We start from the raw sequence: 20,764 nt of genomic DNA, 5'->3' as shown, positions 1-20,764 counted from the left end.
CAATTTTCCTTCTAAATGAATTTACATTGTATTAGTCACAACAGCATCAATGTCCATTGAATCCATGTTGTGAGCTATACTGTTGATTCAGAGTATAGTAAGGGAAGACAGACATGTATAAATTTGTGTGCTACCACTGTATCCTTAATCTATTCATTGGAAATAAGTACCAGGTTTGTGATCTCTCCTCAAACAAGATAGTTCCTAACAAGGTCTGGCAACTAAACAGTGTGAGTGAAACATTCTTGTGTGGAGGTCAAGTAAGCACGTGGGACCTTGGAATTTGGAACGAGATGAAAAGCCCCGTTTCTCCTCTAAGCCATCAGAATGTCCACACCAGAAAATGATGAAGTAGCAACCAAGAAAACTATCATTTCTCCTTGACTGCTTTATGCTCACAGCATAATTTATAGTACTTTCAATGGAATTCTGCCACCATGCTGTTAGCCAAAACTCCCGCCTTTTCTTTTCTCCAAGTCATTTCCCTTTAGCCTTCATATTTTTTCCTGAATGAATCTTGCTGAATTCTACCTTGGAAATGTATGACTAGTTCTGATTCCTCCTTTTTCCTCTATGGTACCAGGATTTAAACTCAGAGCCTAATGCTTTCTAGGCAGGTACTATACAAGGTAGTATATCATTTGATCTATGTCTCACCACCAGTTTTAGTTCTACCATACTATCTCATACTTCAAAATACCCTTTCTCTATGACTCTGTTTCCAATCTATACAAGAACTTGTTTCTTCCTTTATAATTCCACTTTACTTGCATTTTGTTTGCCACTTCTTTAGGACACTACGCACATTATGTAATACTTGTTTTCCTATGTGTCTTTGTAATTTGCCTATGAACTTTTAAGCGCTCTCTCTCTCTTTCTCTCTCTCTCTCTGTCTCTCTCTCTCTCTCTCTGTCTCTCTCTCTCTCTCTCTCTCTCTCTCTCTCTCTCTCTCTCTCTCTCTCTCTCTCTCTCTCTCTCAGAAAAGAGAGAACAATTAGAGACAAGAGTCTCACAGACTTTCCTGTCATGTTGGCTTCAAACCATGATACTCAAATCTCAACCTCCTAAATAGTTACAATTACAGGCATGAACCACTGACACACAGCTCAAACATGCTTTCTCTTGAACTCTAAGTGTATAGAATAGTTCCTTGAACATTGCACGTACTTAATAAAAGATGACTGAGTGGGTGAAAAAAATATGTCTGATAGCATATCAGTACTAGTAAATTCTTTTTTCCAACCGTCTGCTTCAAGTTTAGTGAATGAATTAAAGCTTTTGTCCAGTTCATCATCTTTACTTACTCATCCATCCTTATGTTCATATAAACCTAGACTATTATTAGAAGAATTATTAGTCTTAGAAGAATTATTAAAGATCATCTCCTCCAATCTTCCCACTAGAGCAAATCCCCCTTCCCATGATCAGAGTCACCCATTTTCTGAATAGCTTTAGGGATAGTGAGTTCACTGCCTTGCAAGGGATTCACCAAATTCTTTAAGAATATTATTAGAAATGTCAAATTCAAACTTTCTATTATTCCTTCCTATTGATTTTGCTTCCACATTATACAACTATACTATTAACATAGGTTCCTTCAAGAGATTCTGTTCAGTTGTCTAATGACAGATTGAGAGATTAAGCAGTCTCTTCTACAAGGAATTCTGGGATCAAAAGCCATACTGGCTTTCAAAAGGGAGCCAAGAAGGAAGATTTATCCATAGAGGAGGGTGGCAGTAAGAGTCTGATCCAGTGATCAATAGATTTGCAATTGTGGCCTCAGCCTAGAAGCCTAGAAGGCACCGGGAATTCAGAAGATAAGAAAAAACAAAGGTAGCTAAGATGGGACTCTAACCTGAGGGGAGGAAAGAAATACATGGAAAATCAAGATGTACACAGAAGTAGTTCAACAATATAAAAATAAGAAAATCTTCCATCCAGAGAATAGAAGTCACTTGTCCAAAGTTACATAGTAGATAGGGGAATATATTGGTTCTGGCAAGTTCTTTCAGCTAGAAGTCATTATTGTAAGTCATTCATTCTTACAAAATCTTCTTGTCAACGAACACCTCAGTACCAGGCACAAAATGATAATTCAAAATGTAAGAAAAGCCCACTTTTCTTGATAGTCCCTGTTTTGGTGTGGTAGCTTGATTCTTGTTTATTATTATGCTAAGACAGTTATCAGGAAATAAAGACAAGGAAAAAAAGGAACTACTTTGGGAGAAGGAAGGAATTTTGAAATATTATTGTTTGTCAAGATGGAATTAAGACACACCTGAAAAGACACATCTCAGGTTGCCAAATTAATAGCAGAGGGTGTGATCATTGAGGTTGCATATATAGCATTAATATTATTTCAAAGTCTTATAATGGTCACCTCATGCAAATACATCTTAGCCTCTTTAAACTAGCCCATCTGGCTGGACACTGGTAATCTTAGCTACTCAGGAGGCTAAGAGGTGACTATCTCAGTTCAAAGTCAGCCCAGACACAAAAGTCCCTGAGATTCTTATCTTCAATTAACCACCAGAAAACCAGAAGTGATGCTGTGGCTCAGTGTAGTAGAACACTAGCCTTGAGCTGAAGAGCTTGGGGACATTGCCAAGGTCCAGAGCTCAAGCCTCACTCATGACTTATAAAAAAATAATAAAAAAAAAACTAGTCAGTCTTGAGAAGCTTGTAAACTTGAGCTCAACCAATCTAAGCAGAGGTGCAGCAGAGATAAAAGGGGAGCAGCCCTGCCTGGTCTGTATACTTATCAGATTTTTGGCTAATGATGCACCCTTCTGCAAAAGTAAATTTTGTCCTGCTGAGACAATTATTTGTTTTCATGTTTATCATTGTGACTCCAGAGAGTATCACTGTGAGAGAGTATATTTATAACAAAAATGACTAATTAGACTGGGTTTAGATCTCTGATTAGGACCTCTGCATTAAAATGACACACTCCATGGCCTCCATGGCTGGCTCCTAAAACAGATTGTCAGAAGTCCTCTAGATAATACTGAATACGCTTTTTTCTATGATGCACTCACCAAGAGACAAGCCATTTTCTTTAAGGTGACTTTGTGTGATGTCTCGTTCAATTTTAGGTTGGACTCAAAAATGAGAAAAAAAATCTTTATTACTGGAGAATAGCTCATATTTCTCCTTATGTAACATGGATAGAAATCTAAATCCATTCTATAGAACGAGACCACAAAAACATAAGTAGATAGGCCCCTTAGCAAAATTTACTTCATGAGGTCAAATCCAGTAGTTCACACCTCTAACCCTATCTACTCAGAAGGCAGAGACTGGGAACATTGAGATTTGAGACTAGCCTAGCCAAAAATTTCACAAGACATTTCAACTAATTAAAAGCTTGGCAAGGTGGCACAAACCTATCATCCTAGCTATACAAAAAGCATAAATAATAGGATCATAGTTCAGGCTACCAGGCATGAACTCAAAATTTTACTTTTAAAATGACTAAAGTAACATGTAGGAACTCCAGAGCCCCATGGGAACAATGACTGGGTGCTGGAAGTATGAATGGACAGTGTGCATGGAGAATGCTTGATGCCAGTGGAAAGCTGCTGATTGTGTGATTGCTTATCTTATGTGTGTGAGTAGAGACACTGGATTCTGCATGTTAGACTTCCCCTAGTAACTATGTCAAAAGACAGAATAAATGCCTGTGAGTAATAATCTTATTACCAGATATATGGTTAACTTGGAATGGATATGTTTCTTAGGATGTGACTTTTGGAATGTAATCGCAACCTGTCCCAAGCAAACCTGTACTTTCTGACTCATTAAGAGCAGAGTATAGAAAAGCTTCCTTCAGTTGAGCCATGTCTATCAATTAAACTTATTCCTCACTTTCATGGGCAACAATATTGTTTCATGAGTAATTCTTCATCTGCTGCCATAATGTCTGTGAACAAAATTGGAAGCAAAAGTGTTGGAGGTGTGGTACAGTGCCAGTTCAGCAAACTCAATGACTTAAGATTAAATTCCAATAGCACTAAAAAGCCATATCTCTTTATGATGTGGGTATGGGCTTCAACTACAATATAAATTTCATATATCTTGTTATTGCACCTAACAGCTGCCTCTGGAGACTCAATCTTTTGTTTCATCTCAAAGGCCTTAGCCAAAGTTTCTCTTGCCTAAAAGATTCTGTTTAAAATGTTAGTAAGTTGAGACAAGGATTACTGACAAAGTTCCAAAGAAAATTAATTTCTGTAGAAAAAAAGTAAAAAATCTTCTGGATTTTGTTTGGTTCACTCTATATTGTAATATTTGTAAAAGAAGCAAAGAGATTGGTGGGAATAAAAAGATATAATCATATAGTCAAGTATACTTCAGTATACTTGCATACATAATCCATGCATAAGCCTCATATGCATAATCCATGTGAAGCTTACATGGAAAAATGATTCCTAGATTATTAATTTCGGCAAAAGATTTAATACACACATAAAAGTAGACCTCCTTCCACACAGCAATGTCAAGTGTCCCCCTAATAAGTGGATATCTGCTGTCTCCAAGAGAGTTGGTAGAAGTGACTACACTAAAAGAATAGATCATTTCTGAGAAATATGTTTAACTCTTTTTTCAATTACTTTCTTGAGAGGGGTCATTCAATCAGCAGAGAAGGTTGGTTGTCTTAGATTTTAGATGTATTTCTTTAACATAGTGCTGAAAAGACATATGAGTTGCTTCCATTCTGAAATCTATCAAAACGTCCTCAATTTTCTTTGAAATTCTGTCCAACTAGTTATTTCTGTTTAGGTAAGAAAGAATGAGTATATCTTATAAGCATAGCTCCAAAACATTTTAGTTTGGTTTTGTTTCAAAAGGGCAGAAAGAACTTAACTAGACCGGAATGGAGAACGGCTGAGTAATAAATATCTGGCCCACAGATAGCTATTAAAGTTCATTGGTTCTATTTTAAAATAAACTGCTGGAAGGTCACCTTGATTACAATATCTCAGACATATTCTCAAATAGCTACAGGCTTTATCCTCAATGTCCAGAACTCATTGTTCTTAGCATTGAAATGAACTGGAACTTGAAACCAAAAAGATGAATCTCTCAAGAACTGAATTATTTTTCTTTTCTTCCTGTTGCTCTTGCTAGTCAGTCTTTCCTACGTAAAATGATCTGTGCAAAACTTTTTTTCTTGTTCCTTTCATTTATTTCCATCATTGTGTAGTGGAGATATAAGAAAGGATCTTGTCATTCAAGAGTTAATCTGAATACTGATTATGTTAAATTTGCTACCTGCTTTACTTTGGGTAAATTCCTTAACTTGTCTGCAACTCATGTTCTTCCTTGACTAGACAAAAATGAAAATAGCTACCTTTGCATTACAAAGAAGATTAGGGAATATCCATGATAGAGCTTAACATAATTCTTAGCATGTAGTAGAGGCCAAATCAGTCTTACTTTTCTTGCAGTTCCCTATCCTCTTCACTACAATATCACTTAGTAGTTCTTTTCAGATAGTCAACCTGTTCCAATAAATCTGGTGCTCTGGATCCAAAGAACTCCCACTCTTCAGTTCTCCTCAGGGAGGGAAGCTTTTGCAGCTATAAAGATAACGGTTTGAATCACAGCTTCCCAACTAACAAGCTTAGTGTGGATATAGGCCAAAAAATTAACTTTTCAAAGGCTATCTTTCTTCACCATTTGGTACAAATGTTACCATGCCATAGATTTGTTGTTTTGTAAAGATTAAGCAAAAAGAACATTGGAGAGATTCTGACCTAAGGATTTATTAGGGTTCCTTTGCTGGCACTAAGTATATATACATGTATCTGAGCTCAGGGACAGCATGCAGGCCTAGAGTTCAAGCCCTATGACCAAAAAAAAAAAAAAATTAGACCTGATACCTGAGAAACCAGTTAAAAGGACAGTTAATTTTATTCTTAACATTAAAGCTATTAAATGTGACTATCTGGAAAGAGCCCCAGAGAAAGGAAAGGACAGTGGTTTATAAGGTCGTGTATTGGACCAGAGGATTAGATTCAACAAATGGAAGCCTGAAGAGGACTGCTACATCAAGGGTCAAAAAGGATGCTATTTTCATTATTTTTCCTTGAGAGTAATTTAGCATACTAGAATTTTTTTCTTAAAAATGAAAATTAAGGCTATTAGATCCAAACAGTACAAGAGCGAGGACTCAATATTTGCATACCCAATGCTATGAACATGGTATTGGAAATATAAACATAACTGCATAGACATAAAAACCTATGACTCTATAGACTAATGTTTTATTTCATAAATTAATATGTATCTATGATATACAAACCTTACCCTAATTTTGATTATGTTCTCAAAACTAAGTGCCAGTGATTGTATATAGAGATTCCCTTCTTGAACACTTGTTTGTTAAACATGTCATTTGAAATATGATGTAAAAATCAATGTTAATAAATTCTTTAATAAAGAAATGAAAATTTTTATGAGACTGAAAAACTATCTTAGAAATTCATCAAAAACAATATAAAAATCAGAAAATTCTGTTTTGAGATCTAAAGATCCTCACTTCTATGTCTTTTCATTGTACTAGTTACTTTATAGTGTTTTATCTGTAACATAAGCTTTGCTATTAAATTATTTTTTTGATTTGGGATTCATTTAACTTCTATGAGTTATAGCAGTAAAATAGGAATATATTTACAGTATCACCAAAAGCCAAATGTGATGGTCAAATAAGTTTTGCACATAGCACATGTTCCAAAAACATTAGTAAAGTCAACATAAAATGTGTAGTTTTGACATTTTACTGTAGAACCAGGGTCTTCTTACTTAGAAATCTATTTTTAAAAAGTAGCCATGCTTGCATGCAAGGGACTTTAGCCACTAGATCAAGCAGAAGAAACTAGTTTCTCTCAATTTTCTGAAGCAGGCTGAAGTCCTGCTTCAGAATTGGAATCATTTAATGTCCTGGTTTTTAGTCCTCAGTCCCTCCCGACCTGCAGGAGGAATAGAGAGAACATGCCCTGACCAGGATGAGCCTGCATCCCACCCTCCCTCACTGGAGGACAATCAGACGCATCAGGGAGACCCGTCAAGGCAGGAACTCATTTATTGAGGAAATTCATTCAGCTAATATAGGATGCAAGAGCCTATCAGCATAAAGATGGGCAGGGCAGGGGAGGTAGGTAAAGAAGGGGAATCATGTGCTGTCAGAGAGGTCGGAAGAGTTTGGGAGCCACGCCTTCCAACCGGGCCACAGGCACCATCTCAGCCAAGTGTGATCCCAAAACCAGGAAATGAGCAATGGGCCACGAGTTAGGCCTTTTTTGTACAGCATAGGTTTCTATTTCCCTGATGAGACGTGCCCCACAATTTAAGTTATTTTCTTGGCTAATAGATTATAACTTGCCCCAATCAGAGGCTTTGTGTATTTTGCAGAAGAAAATATTGGTGGAATTGACCTGAAAATGAAAAATTGGATTTTTTTGTATGTCTTAGAATATGCATTATCCAGTCACATAAATCAGCATGTTGGGTGATGTACAAGTGGTTAAACATGCATTAAGTAAAGCTGGGCACCATTGCTCACACCTGTAATCCTAGCTACTCAAGAGGCTGAGATCTGAGGATCAAGGTTTAAAGCTAGCCTGGGCACAAAAGGACTTGAGATTCTTATCTCCAATTAACCTCTAGAAAAGGGAAATGGGGCTTGGCTCAAGTGTAGGGTGGTAGCCTTGAGCTGAAGAGCTCAGGGACAACACCCAGGCTAAGCTCAAGCCCCATGACCCACCAAAAAAATGTATTAAGTAAAATATGGTAGATTCAATGGAGACCTCAAATAGCATAATTTCTTAGAAAGGCAAAGTCACAGCCCAACAAAATAAGCATCAGGAAACAGGTACTTGCAAGAGGTAGCATGGGACCAAGGTAGATGAATGGAGAAGAGGAAGAAGAGAATGCAGCCAAAAATTCAATGCATATACTACACACTTATGTAAAGAAAGGGGTGAGTATGAATGCTGAAATGGATAACACTGATCAAGATACAGTGTATGCCTTGTTTGCTTTGCTAAAAGGCAATTCCTTTGTACAATGACTTAAAATACCTTTGAAAATTTTAAATAAATAAATAAAATGGAAAGGCCAACAACTGCAAAGATACATGCTGTTCTGATTGCTTAATTGATGTCCAGAACCAATTACTAGACATAGAAGCCATTACAGTCAGACATAGTAATCATAGTTTTACTCTAGTCCCAACATGGGGCTTCAATCTGATGTTACTTACCTTAATAAGGATACATTCTCTAAGTGTAGAAAGTGAAAGAAAATGCTAAATTGGCTTTGTTAATTCATTCTCAAGTTAGCATTGTTCAAAGAATTCAGTTAGTTGAGAGTTCATTTTCAGTAAGAAAACTTTGATGTGTACCATTTAGGATAAAATTATGTTCCCATAAGTCATGAGGTCATCCCAGGCAGATTTTCTATTGCTACAAGGCTATAATGGTTATTGACCAAGAATCAAATATCATTCTCACATTCTGCTTGTTTTCCACACCTGAGGAACTGCTGGTACCAAAAAGATGATGAAAGGATTAGTATAAAAGTACAAATCTCTATGAGAACTCAATTCATTGCAGTACTGGCTTTCCTAAGTATTTTCAAAATGTCACCTTCAACATTGACCTTTTGTTGTTCTTCTTATTGTTTTCTCCTTTTCATTCCCATCATAAACTACAGTTTAGAAATGAGAAAAGAGAAGTTCAAAGATATGAAGCAGCATGCCAGCCATAGTGGGAAAATAGAGCTAGAAATAAACCCCAGATCCAAATATTAACAAAGCCCCTACTCTTTTCTTTTATAACCACCAAACAATGCAAGTTTAACTAAAACAAGTCTATTGATGCCAAACATTTTCATTCCACTCATATTTCCAGACTGAAGAATAATGAGAATAAAGAATACCAAAATCCTGCTGAGTGCACATGATACCTAACTTGATAAAGGATTAATATACACAAAGATATTAATGTTTAGAAATTATACAAAATTGCTTTAATCTGTTTTAAACTATGCTGAATATTTAATGTTCTTCTCTACAATTATGTCTATTGGAACTTCTGTGAAAGGAAGTATCATCCATATGGTAGCATAAAGAAATTTCTATACCTTTCTTTTACATATCTCCTGATAGACAGATTTATAGGCCCAGGTGTCAGGTGGACACTTACCTGGATATTCCAGAAGCTCTGTGTGAAACTGGAGCCATAATCACATATATTTGCCTTGTCTCAAACTCAGATCTCCTTTAATATTACTTATCCTTTTACCTGTCTCTGTGACTAACACCAACTTCTACTTTATCCCCTACACAGATACCTAATAATTTCCCCTAAATTGCTCATTACCTTCCCTTCTCAATCATGATGTCTTCTCTTAAATTTAAAATTCCCTTTGAAATATATACATGTTCTTTTTAGTACTTAGTGTATTCATGATTAATGATTTTTGTATTATTTTTTATTTTTTGCCAGTCCTGGGCCTTGAACTCAGGGCCTGAGCACTGTCCTTGGGCTTTCTCAAGGCTAGAGCTCTACCACTTGAGCCACAACACCATTTCTGGCCTTTTCTATGTATATGTGGTACCAAGGAATTGAACCCCAGTCTTCATGCATGATAGGCAAGCACTCTACCACTAAGCCAAACTCCCGGCCCCATGATTAATGATTTTTTACCGAAAAACCTTACTAGGTATCTCATATATAACAGAAAATTATTTCTAAAGGTTTTGGAGACTAGGAAGTCCAGGATAAAGGTATTTCTAGATCCAATGTTTGGTAAGATCTCATTCCCTAGAACTAGACAGCACTTGCTAGGGTCCACTTACATAGGGGAAGGGGCAAGGCAACACCCTAATGAATCTTTATAATAAGAGCATTGATCCCATGCATAAAGACCCCACTCTTATTACCTAATCATTTCCCCAAAAGCCAGTTCTTCTGATATCATCATGCTGGCCATTAGAGCAGGAAGTATTCAGTAAGTATCTATACTAAAATCATTCAATAAATATTGAATGGACATCTTTTGTTAGGGTCCTCATCTTCTAATGTTATCACATTGCAAATTAGAGGAGGAGTAATTATTCAGTGAGTGTCCACTAGCTCATTCAATAAGTAATGAAGGAGAGTAAGAATGCTTCGAATTCTGCACATACTTCTCAATCATTGTACAACTCTAGAAGCAGCCATGGAAAAAAGGATGATGAGAGGGTCAGTAGGATGAACCAACCATAAAAAGTCTTCTGATCAGGAAAAGCATCTGGGTGTCTTGCTCAAATTCACAAAGAGTTGTGTCAGTGTATGGTCCTGACCTCTAAAGACTTTGAGGCAAAAACAAGAACACAAATCTTCTGAGCAGGATAGACCGAGTGCCAGCTCTGCTGTGAAGATGACTCAACACTGACCCAGGATAGCTTATACAGCATTAGGTCAGGGAAGACTTGAGCTGTTGTTGGGCGTCTCATAGAATCTGGGATACTCGCCAGGTTTGATCTTGGTGAAAGAAAAGTCTCAACAAAAGACAGTAAGGAAGGGAAGTTTTAGTTGTTAGACAAGCAACTTAATTCTCTTAATATCTCTTAGAGATATTAAGGTCTCATATTGATACCTGATTGTAAGCAACTGTGCTCATACCTGTATGACACTTTCTCTTTGAAGATAGCCATGTAGTGGCTCAGTTTATGGTCATTGGCTTGGCCAATAACTTAACAGAGACCTAAGTTGGAGATATAGTTCTGTCCACCTTGTTCCAAGCCTCTAACAAATCACTTATCTATGAGTCTTGATTTTGTTTTTGTTTGGTCTGGTTTGTGATGCTAGGCATTGAACCCAGGGCTTCAAGAATGCTACAAAGGTAATCTACCACTGAGATATATCCCTAGACTTGAGCCTTATTTTTAAACATTTATCCATTACTAAGAACATGCCCTTCTTTTTGTCCACTGTTGAGAAATTGAATACAAGGCCTGGTACCATGCTAGGTAAGCATTCTATTCCAGCCTCAGACCCAGGTGATCATTAAGGCACCTTCCTATTCTGAAATTTGATGATGTTCAATAAGAAATTTAAAGGTATTGCTTTCTTCTCTTGATGGAAGGGATTAAGTTGAGAGGAATGGGGGAAAATTATGAAAGGGGTGATATTGAACAAGACCCATTGTACTTATAAATGGACTTGTTGAAAGGTATCTCTTGCACAATGACTTAAAGATAATAAAAACATAACAATAATAAAAACAAAGATATTAATTGCTTCTCTCATTCCTCTATTGTCTTACTACCTTCTATACATACTAACATGCTATTTAAAAAAAAAAAAAAACAGCGCATAAAAAAAGTTTTTTTAGGGCTGGAAATTTTGCCTAGTGGTAGAGTGCTTGCATAGCATGCCCTAAGACCCAGGTTTGATTCCTCGGTACCACATACATGGAAAAAATCTGGAAGTGGTGCTGTGGCTCAAGTGGCAGACCACTAGCCTTGAGAAAAAAAAGTCCAAGGACAGTGCTCAGGCTCTGAGTTCAAACCTCAAGACTGGCAAAAAAAATCTTTTTACATTATCCAGTTTGGGAAAAGAGATCTGACAAAGGTTAGTGTTGCTGTGACTTTAATCTCTGTTGTCTCTCTCTGAATTACACATTTTCCCACATTGAAATCCCTGTCTGCTTTTGTCAAGAAAACACATCTACTCAGCAAAAGCTGTCTTTATATTACACAGTTTACTCTTTTTAAACTCTTAGAGTTTCAATTGCACTAAAAACTCTATTCAACATATAATTAGAGTAAATATAATGGAAATATTGAAATAAAATAATACCCTCACTAATATATTCATTTTAATTGTTCGTTTTCTTCTCACCAGAATGAGTGGGAGATAATCTCTTCTATTTCTATTACCTCTTCTTTAAATGACTGGAGTTTTACAATGTGCCTTTGATGAGCTTACTTACTTGCTTTTTTCCAACTACTTAATATTAAAGTACAACTTAACTCAAGAGCAATCATTTCATTTTTCAAATATAAGCCAAAGAGGAAACAGTAATTTGTTTATGCCCCCAAACGTTTATTAAGTTCTTTTTTTGCCAATCCTGGAGCTTGAACTCAGAGCCTGAACACTGTCCTTGGGCTTTCTCAAGGCTAGAGCTCTACCACTTCAGCCACAGCATCACTTTCGGTTTTGTTTTCTATTTATGTGTTACCACGGATTCAAACCCGGGTCTTTGTGCACTCTATCACTAAGCCAAATTCCTGGCCCCTTATTAAGTTCTTTTATCCTGGAATTGGTTAGGGAAAAAAACAGTCCTGGCAATAAATCAAACTTTCATGAACAGGCATTAAGTTCTAGACACAATGCATGGAATTTATGAAGGAGAGAAATTAGCAGTAATTATCTCTCTTTTTTACTCTTTTCTTTTTTAAAAAAAGATTTTATTAACACTGATTTTTACATCATATTTCAAGTGTCGTATTTAACAACTATTCAAGAAGGGAATCTCTATATGCAATCACTGGTACATAGATTTTAGAACATAATTAAAATTAAGCTGAAGGTTTGTATGTCATAGATACATATCAATCTATATAATGTAACATTATGTCTATAGAGTATATATCCCATCATAGATTTTTATGTTTATGTAGTCATGTTTATATCTCCAAGACCATGTCCATAATCTTGGGTACCCAAATATTGCTTCATTGCTCTTGTACTGTTTGGATCAAACATCCATATATTAAGGATACCATGCAGCCTTTGTTCCTTTGGTCTTGACTTATCTCACTCAACATGATTCACTCTAGTTTCATCCACTTCCCATCGAATGCCATTATTTTTTCTTGTCTGTTGGCTATGTAGAATTCCATTGCATATATGTACCACATTTTTTTTAACCATTCGTCTGCAGTAAGGCATCTGGGTTGTTTTCATTGCTTGGCTGTTATCAATAGTATAGAGATGAACATGGCTGAGCAGGTGTCCTTATACATCTTGGGTTATGATGTTCAGGGTAGATGCCCAGAAGTGGTATGGCAGGATCGTGGGGAAGGTCTATTTTAAGTTTTTTAAGAAACCTCCAAACTGCTTTCCAGAGTGGCTGAACCTGCTTACAATCCCACCAGCAGTGCAGTCTGGTTCCTCTTTCTCCACAACCCCACCAGCATTGGTCGTTGTCTGAGTTCAGAATATTGACCATTCTAATTGGGATAAGGTGTTATCTTAGGGTTGTTTTTATTTGCACTTCCTTTATGTCCATGGATGATGAGCATTTTCTCATATTTTTTTGCCATTTTCACCTCTTTTGATAAGTCTCTCTTTAGTTCTCTTGCCCAGTTAGTGATCAGTTTGTTGGGTTTGGGAGGGATTAGTTTCTTGAGTTCCCTGTAGATGTTGAATATTAAGCATTTGTCTGATGTATTATCATTGGTAAATATCTTTTCCCAGTTGATTGACTGTCTTTCTACTTTCATAGCTATGGCTTTGTCTGTAGAGAAACTTTTTCTTTTTCTTCTTCTCCCACTGCCCCACCCTTGTCTCTCTACCAGTTAGGATTACAAGGGATTATCACTCTCTAACTCCAATTTCTTGAAAAAACAAAATCCTATCTAGCCACTGGTGATTCAAACATGTAATTTTAGCTACTCAAGAGGCTAAGATCTGATTATCACAGTTCAAAGCTAGCTGGGGAAGGGAATTTCTGTGAGATACTTATCTCCACCAAACTACTCTGAAAAAGCCAGAAGTGCAGCTGTGGCTCAAGTGGTAGAGTACTAGCCCTAAGCAAGAGAAACTTAGGAACCCAGAACCTGAGTCCAAGCCCTACGTTACACAATACATACACATACACATACATACATACATACATACATACTCTTCAAAGACAAAATTCAGATCAGATATTTATCATTACAAGATCTAGCATAAACTAGTTAATAAAAATAGTTAATAGAATCATATAAGTAAATACATAAAGTGGTATTAACTGAAACATAGAAGAATTTATATAGTGTAATTACTTAGAAAGACAAAGCCAATAATTTCCAGGAAATTGGTAGTTGAAAGGGTTGGGCATGGTAAAGCGGAGAGGGGTAGAAAACTAAACAGGAGAAAGAGAGAAAATGCAGTCAATAATTCAATGTAAATCCTACAAAATTAAGAAACACAAGGAAAGGAGTAGTTTTGGAACAATAGGTGAGAATGGTGAAAGGGTTGACATCGGTCAAGATGCATTGTTTTCATGAACTATTTTGAACAACAATTGAAAGACAGTAAAATAAAATAAATTACTTACTTTTAGGAATTAGTCTAATCTCAATTTTCTGTAACAAAGGTCAAATCAAAGAAAGAATTTCAGATCTACCAAAGGTGATACCCAAAGCCTTCATGCTTTACATGGTGTGTCCCTTCTCTAACCATTCCCATGCCTGGATTTTAAAGAGGACAAAGAACTTAGAGTCAGATGATTTCTGACTAGTACCCCTACTTACCAGTTATGTAAATACTTTTAGCCTTTAATTTCTGCACAAATGAAGATACAAATCTCAGAGTCTATGACAATTTGGAGCAATTCCTAGAGCATATCAAACTCAGACTTGGGTATTTATTAAGAACTAATATTAAAAAGTTATATATGTTTCCATAATCTTGATACTATAAAGTCCTAAAAATAATCCTTTAAAGATCTGATAGGTAATCAAAATTACAATGAATTTGTCCAATACTTCCAAAATTCCTAGTTTCACTTTTGCCAGTAGATATTTTGACTTTAACTCCCAAAGGTAGAACAGTCTTAAGTGATCATATATTTATATAATGGCTTTTCAGTTCTGTCTTTTTTTAAAAAATTGTTTTCTATAGCTAGTTGATTACCAGATCTGTGCTGAGGCCTGAAGGCTTTAGGAAGAGTTCTACCCTTCTGTGAGAGACATGAACATTGTTTTACCTTGAAAAGGTGAAAAAAATACTAATTCGCTGTAAAATATCAGCAATTAAAAATTTTAATGTTTATCCTGAGATAGAAGTTTTTCCATGACCTATTTAATGCTATCAAAGGAAGCAAAACCCTGGACACAAAAATTATCAGGTATTTTTCTTTTTGTTAGGATGGTTGCTTGGTACTGGGAAAACTGGAATTAGGAAGAGGGTGGATACTTTGGAAATTTAAAAGGTATTTTTCAGGCTTGAGTTAGGCCATAGATGGGTATTCCAAACTGTGATTCACTCTTAGAGCCAATAAAATATAATATTATGATAGTAAAATAGTCATAATGACTTCTTTGCCTAACCATGAAACACAATGAGATAGGTTCTGGTAAAGATAAATGACACATTTACCTGTAAGGGACGAAAGGGATGAAAGTAAAAAAAAAAAAGTGATGTTCAGAGTAGATAAGTAGCAATGAGAGTAATAATTATGACTCATAAGGATACGTTAGTAAAATTTATGAAATGGAAGTTCTATTTTATGGAATATCATATTCATACTAAATCAACAATGTTTAGCACAAGGCACATGAAAATGCTCAAGTCCTGTGGAGAAAACCAAATAACTCAACATTTGCCTGGAGGAAAAGGGATGTAAGTAGCTCTATATCCAAGGTGTAAGTACTCAAATCTAGGGAAAATTAGGTGCGCAGTAATTTATAGGTAACTGTCTAGAAAAACTACCACAGACTGGATTCTGAAACCTGAGGCTCTTTCAGATGGTTGAAGAAGTTCAATGCCTGGAGAAGAAGCTCAGTAACAGCTGTGTGGACAGCCTGCCCACACTGGATATGGGCACTAACTTAAGTCTAAGATGTTATAATGTAAATAAAAGGATTCTTTAATATGCTAAAAATCTTATCAAGAGTTATGATAGAGAAGACCTAAGTGTTAGTCTACTGTGTGTGTGGGGGGGGATAGAAATGAAATAATTAAGGTTGAAAAGTCTTTAAAGGCTGAGAAACAGAGATCCAAAAAGACACCCAGGAGGCAGAAAGAGAACTAATAAATACATGAGACCAGGCATGGTAATTGTTGTTGCTGTATAAGATCCCTTATAGAACCTGGAAACATTATACATTGCTATTTTGAAATCTTTTACAAGAAGATCCGTAGTTATAAACTTTCATTCATTTGAAATTCTCATCTATACCTATGCCTACTAATTAAGAAGGTAGATTTATTAGTGCCTGTTTAGGTTAGATTTAGAGGCTTAGAGCAAAAGTATATCTCTCACCTAAATCCTATTGTCAGAAAACATTGTGGAGAAAATAGTTGGTAATTTAATGCAGCCTACATAGCAAAATACATACCCAGGGAGATATTTACCTTTTAATAAATAGCTTTCATTATCATCATCACATGCCTACACTTTTATAAATCTAAACCTCTCTGTCTAACATTTATAGAAAATACCCAAGTATCATTGTAGATAAAAGCACAATTCAATATTTATGAATTGCTAGTTTTCTATAAATATAGACATTTTGAGAATATCTACTCACTAGTCATTAAAATTTGAACAGGGATCAAAGCAAGAATAATATTAACAATTCCTTGCATTTGTACAATGTTTTATACAATGCTATTAATAATAGATGACATTTATTGAGCACTTAGCAAGTGCCAGGCACATTTCATGTAAATTTTCATAAGAGTTCAGTTCAACAAATATTCACTTAACACCTACTGTGTTGTAGATGAATAATACTTGGTTTCTAGTTTCTTAAAATTCTCATTTTTTGCATTCAATAAACATTTGTTGAATAAATAAATTAATGTATGGGGAGATGATGAATTGGTTGAAAAAAAACAATTTTAGGTAATATAAATAGCACAGGCTCTCGCTTATAGTCTTTATGCTCTTGAAAATTTATTTTTTTATTTTTATCTTACAGAAAGTTTTATTTTTTTGCCAGGCCTGGGGCTTGAACTCAGGGCCTGAAGCACTGTCCTTGGACTTTTCTCAAGGGTAGAGCTCTACCACTTGAGCCACAGAATCACTTCCGGCTTTTTTCTATGTATGCGGTATGGTACCAAGGAGTCAAACCCGGATCTTCGTGCATGCTAGGCAAGCACTCTACGACTAGGCCAAACTCCCAGCCCCTTGAAAATTTATTTAACTTTCTGTAGCCTCAAGATTTTCACCTATAATATAGTGACATTTAACATCTAACTTTAAAAAATTGTGAAAAGTAACACAAACATTAAAGCCTCTGATAAAGAATGAGGCCTTAAGCTCAGAAAGACCGACTGCAGGTTTTCTCTCATATGCAGAAGCTAGATCTAAAATGCACTGAGACATGATGTCATACAGGACTTAAGGCAGCCACATACAGGGAGGCCAGAGGAGGACACTCTTAGGGAAGCACACGCAGGCACACTGCCTCTGTGCCTCTGATCATATAGCACTTACAAGAATTTCAAGAAATGACAACAGGAGAAGTTTTTCTGTTTTTGTCTTTTGTTGTTATTGTTGTTGCTGTCTTTGTTGGGGGTAGGGTAAGAGAGGGCACACAAATGGAGGGACAAAAGGTGAACAAATGAAGCAGTGATACTCAGCAGATTATGATGGAAATGAACTATACAACTTGTGGGCCAGAAAGAGAAATCCTGAGAGAAGCAAAGGAAGTGGTAAAATTCCCCCAAAAGAAATGTAGTCATTACCTAATTTATGAAACAATAACCCCTCTGTACATCATCTAAATGATTAAAAAACAAAAACTAAAAGAATCATAACATGGAGAAAAAGAAAAAGAATGGGGTCTCAGAAATAGAGTAGTTATTATTACTATTATCATCATCATCATCATCATCACTAGTAAATAATATGGCTCTTCTTTCTCAGTCAGTACAGTGATAGGACAAATTAAGCTTTAATATCTATAAAAAGCACATGTATGAAAAGTATCATAAAAAGTGTCTTCTTGGGTTACTCTATGTTCTCTCTACTTAAGTTAAACGAAAGGAAAATCCACATAAATTTATTTACTCTTCCAAAGATATTATTAAAGGCAAACAGCATGGGATTTTATAAAGTATCAGATTGTAAATGAACTATAGTAATCAAAACAGCTTCGTATTGGCACAAAAACAGACCTGAGGACCAAAGAAATAGAAGTGAAGCCCCAGAAATTAACCCACAGACCTATATCCACCTAATCTTCAGTAAGGGAGCCAAAAAAAATAGGTTGGAAGAAAGACAGCCTCTTCAGCTGGCTGAATTGGTTAAATACCAATAGAAAACTAAATTTGGATCCTTATATATCACCCTACAACAGAATTAATTTCAAATGCATCAAAGACCACAAGGTAAAAGCAGATACCCTGAAAACTTTACAAGAAGGAATAGGAATATTTTGATCATTCCAGACATAGAACCATATTTTCAACAGTCCTAAAGAATGGTACCAAATTCTAGAAAATGGTCATCCAGCCAGCATGGTGGCTCACGCCTGTACTCCTAGCTACTCAGGAGCTGAGATCTGAAGATTGAGCTTCAAAGACAGCCCAACCACTATAGTCGGTGAAACTCTTACATCCAATTAATCACCAGAAAACTGGAAGTGGCTCTGTGGCTCAAGGGGAAAGGTGGTAGCCTTGAGCTGAAAAGCTTAGGGACAATGCCTAGGCCCAGAGTTCAAGTTCCACACTGAAAAAAAAATAAAAGTAAAAAGACTAGAAAAAAGAAAAGGAAATGGCCATCCAGAAACTCATTTACATTTTCAGTGACAGTGATGCTGAACTCCAGCAACACAAAAAATAAATCTAAGTCCTGGGTAATAATTTCTTACTGGAAAGGTTTTATATTCTTTGGGTTCTTACCATTTTGATCTGCTGGTGGATTTCACCATAGGGGCCATCCCATCTCTATAAAGACTCTTCGTTTTACTGAAGTTAACAATGTTGAAAATGACCCTCTGAAAAAGAAAGAGAGATTTTCACCAGATGGCTACAGAAATTGCCACTCCTTGACAATCCAAAAGAAAATAATAACCAAGTTAAAGGTATCCATAGAACTAGAAGCCAATATTATAATTAGGATAAGCAGTGAATAATAGCTTACAATGTTTTGTTCCAGCTAAACAGAACAGAGATCATATTCTCTATGATTGTCCCTCATCAATTAGCTTTAAAAACCTGGAGCTTGGAAGCTAAAAGTATGAGTTTTATTCACAAATCCATCATTTTGGAGTTGTATGACCTTGTCAAGCTATTAGACACTTCTGCATTTTTTTATGGCTTGGCATGAATTTGGTTTCATACTGAAAAGTAATAATAACAGGACATATTTCATGGGGTTCTGATAAAAAAATAAGCTAATGTAAGTATCATGTTTGGAATCATATTCCGTAATAGAAAATACTATGTAAGTTTTACGTATTATTTTTAATTGTGCTCACATCTTTGATCCTAGTTTCATAGTAGACTATAATAGGAGGATCAAAACCCAAGACAAGGTTGGGCAAAAAGTTTGCAAGACTTCATCTCAACCAATAGCTAGTTGTGTAGCATATGCCTGTCATTCTAGGTACATGGGAAATTTAAATAAAATTGTGGTCTAGTCCAGCTTAGGGCAAAAAGCAAGACTTATTTAAGAAAAAAAAAACAGATATCAAAAAGGACAGAAATCAAGATCATGAATCAAGTGGTAGGTCCCAAGTGTGAGCCCCATACCACAAAAACAACCAAACAACAACAACAACAACAACAAATCCCAAGCACTTGGAATCCTGCGAGTAGATCAGGAGGTATATCGTCCTCTGTTATACCCCCTCTTATAGTTTCTACTAATATATAGGCCAGGGGCTCAGGCTTCATCTCAGAATGAATTTATATAGTCATAAATGTTTGTTAAATTCTTTCTCTTCTCTGAGTTTTACCTTGAAATGGGGGGGACATCAAGTGTACCAGATTGCTAAATCCTTTCTGAGCAGGTAGTTTATATGAAAGAGAATAGACTTTTAACAAACAACTTTGTTGGCTGGGCAGTGGTGGCTCATGCCTTTCATCCTAGCTAATCAGGAGTCATAGATCTGAGGACTGTGCTTAAAAGCCACCGAGGGCAGGAAAGTCCATGATACTCTTGTCTCTTAATAAAATACTCAAAAAGCCAGAAGTGGCACTTTGGCTCAAATGGTATAGTGCCAGCCTTGAGCAAAAGAAGCTCAAGGTTGGTGTTGGTGCTTAGACCCAGAGTTCAAGCCCCAGGACTGGCAAACAAACAACTTTATCTTAACAGTAGGGATTGTGACTTGGGTTTGAAAGACATCTAGGACCACTAAAATAAATCCACAGAAGAGATGAGGACTAGAGCCGTGCTATCCAGAATAGCTGGAGAAAATAGACTTCAAGAATTGCCATGGGCTAATTGTTCAACCCAGATGCAGTGAAATAAGGTGAAGCATCAAAATTAATATATAATTGCATTCAACAATTATTAATCACAACAAATGTTATAGATTGCATATACATTACAAAATTGCAAATATTTTCTTAAATATCTCCAGTTTAGAGATATGCATAATAACTCTTTCATAGGATACCCATATTGCTCAAGCCATGCCAATAGTAGATGAAAGAATTGGTATCTGAATTTAAGATTTAAGTAAGATGCCCATGATTCTTATCCTTGACCATCTTAATTTTGAAAAATTACATAACTCTAACCATATTTGTTTTCCTCAGTACAGAAGACAAATATAGTGGTAAATATTTTCAGCCTTAATTTTTTTATTAAGAAGAAAAAA

General features: G+C 36.0%; 1 protein-coding gene across 3 annotated transcripts in view; it reads right to left on the bottom strand.

Annotated features, from left to right (window-relative positions):
* The window catches only part of LOC150061855 (BEN domain-containing protein 5), a 971,256-nt gene that overhangs the window by 554,382 nt on the left and 396,110 nt on the right, over positions 1-20,764 (bottom strand). For all 3 annotated transcript variants that reach the window (XM_090334883.1, XM_090334882.1, XM_090334881.1), the window contains exon 4: positions 18,840-18,934. In XM_090334883.1, the coding sequence (XP_090191009.1) occupies positions 18,840-18,934 (95 nt within the window). The remainder of the gene's footprint in view (positions 1-18,839; positions 18,935-20,764) is intronic.

The sequence above is a fragment of the Megascapheus bottae genome, chromosome 6, assembly GCF_031878675.1.
Source record: "Megascapheus bottae isolate mThoBot1 chromosome 6, mThoBot2.hap1, whole genome shotgun sequence".
Classification (NCBI taxonomy): Eukaryota; Metazoa; Chordata; class Mammalia; order Rodentia; family Geomyidae; genus Megascapheus; species Megascapheus bottae.
The sequence above is the reverse complement of the archived record's forward strand: the minus strand, read 5'-3'. Positions and strand labels throughout refer to the sequence as shown.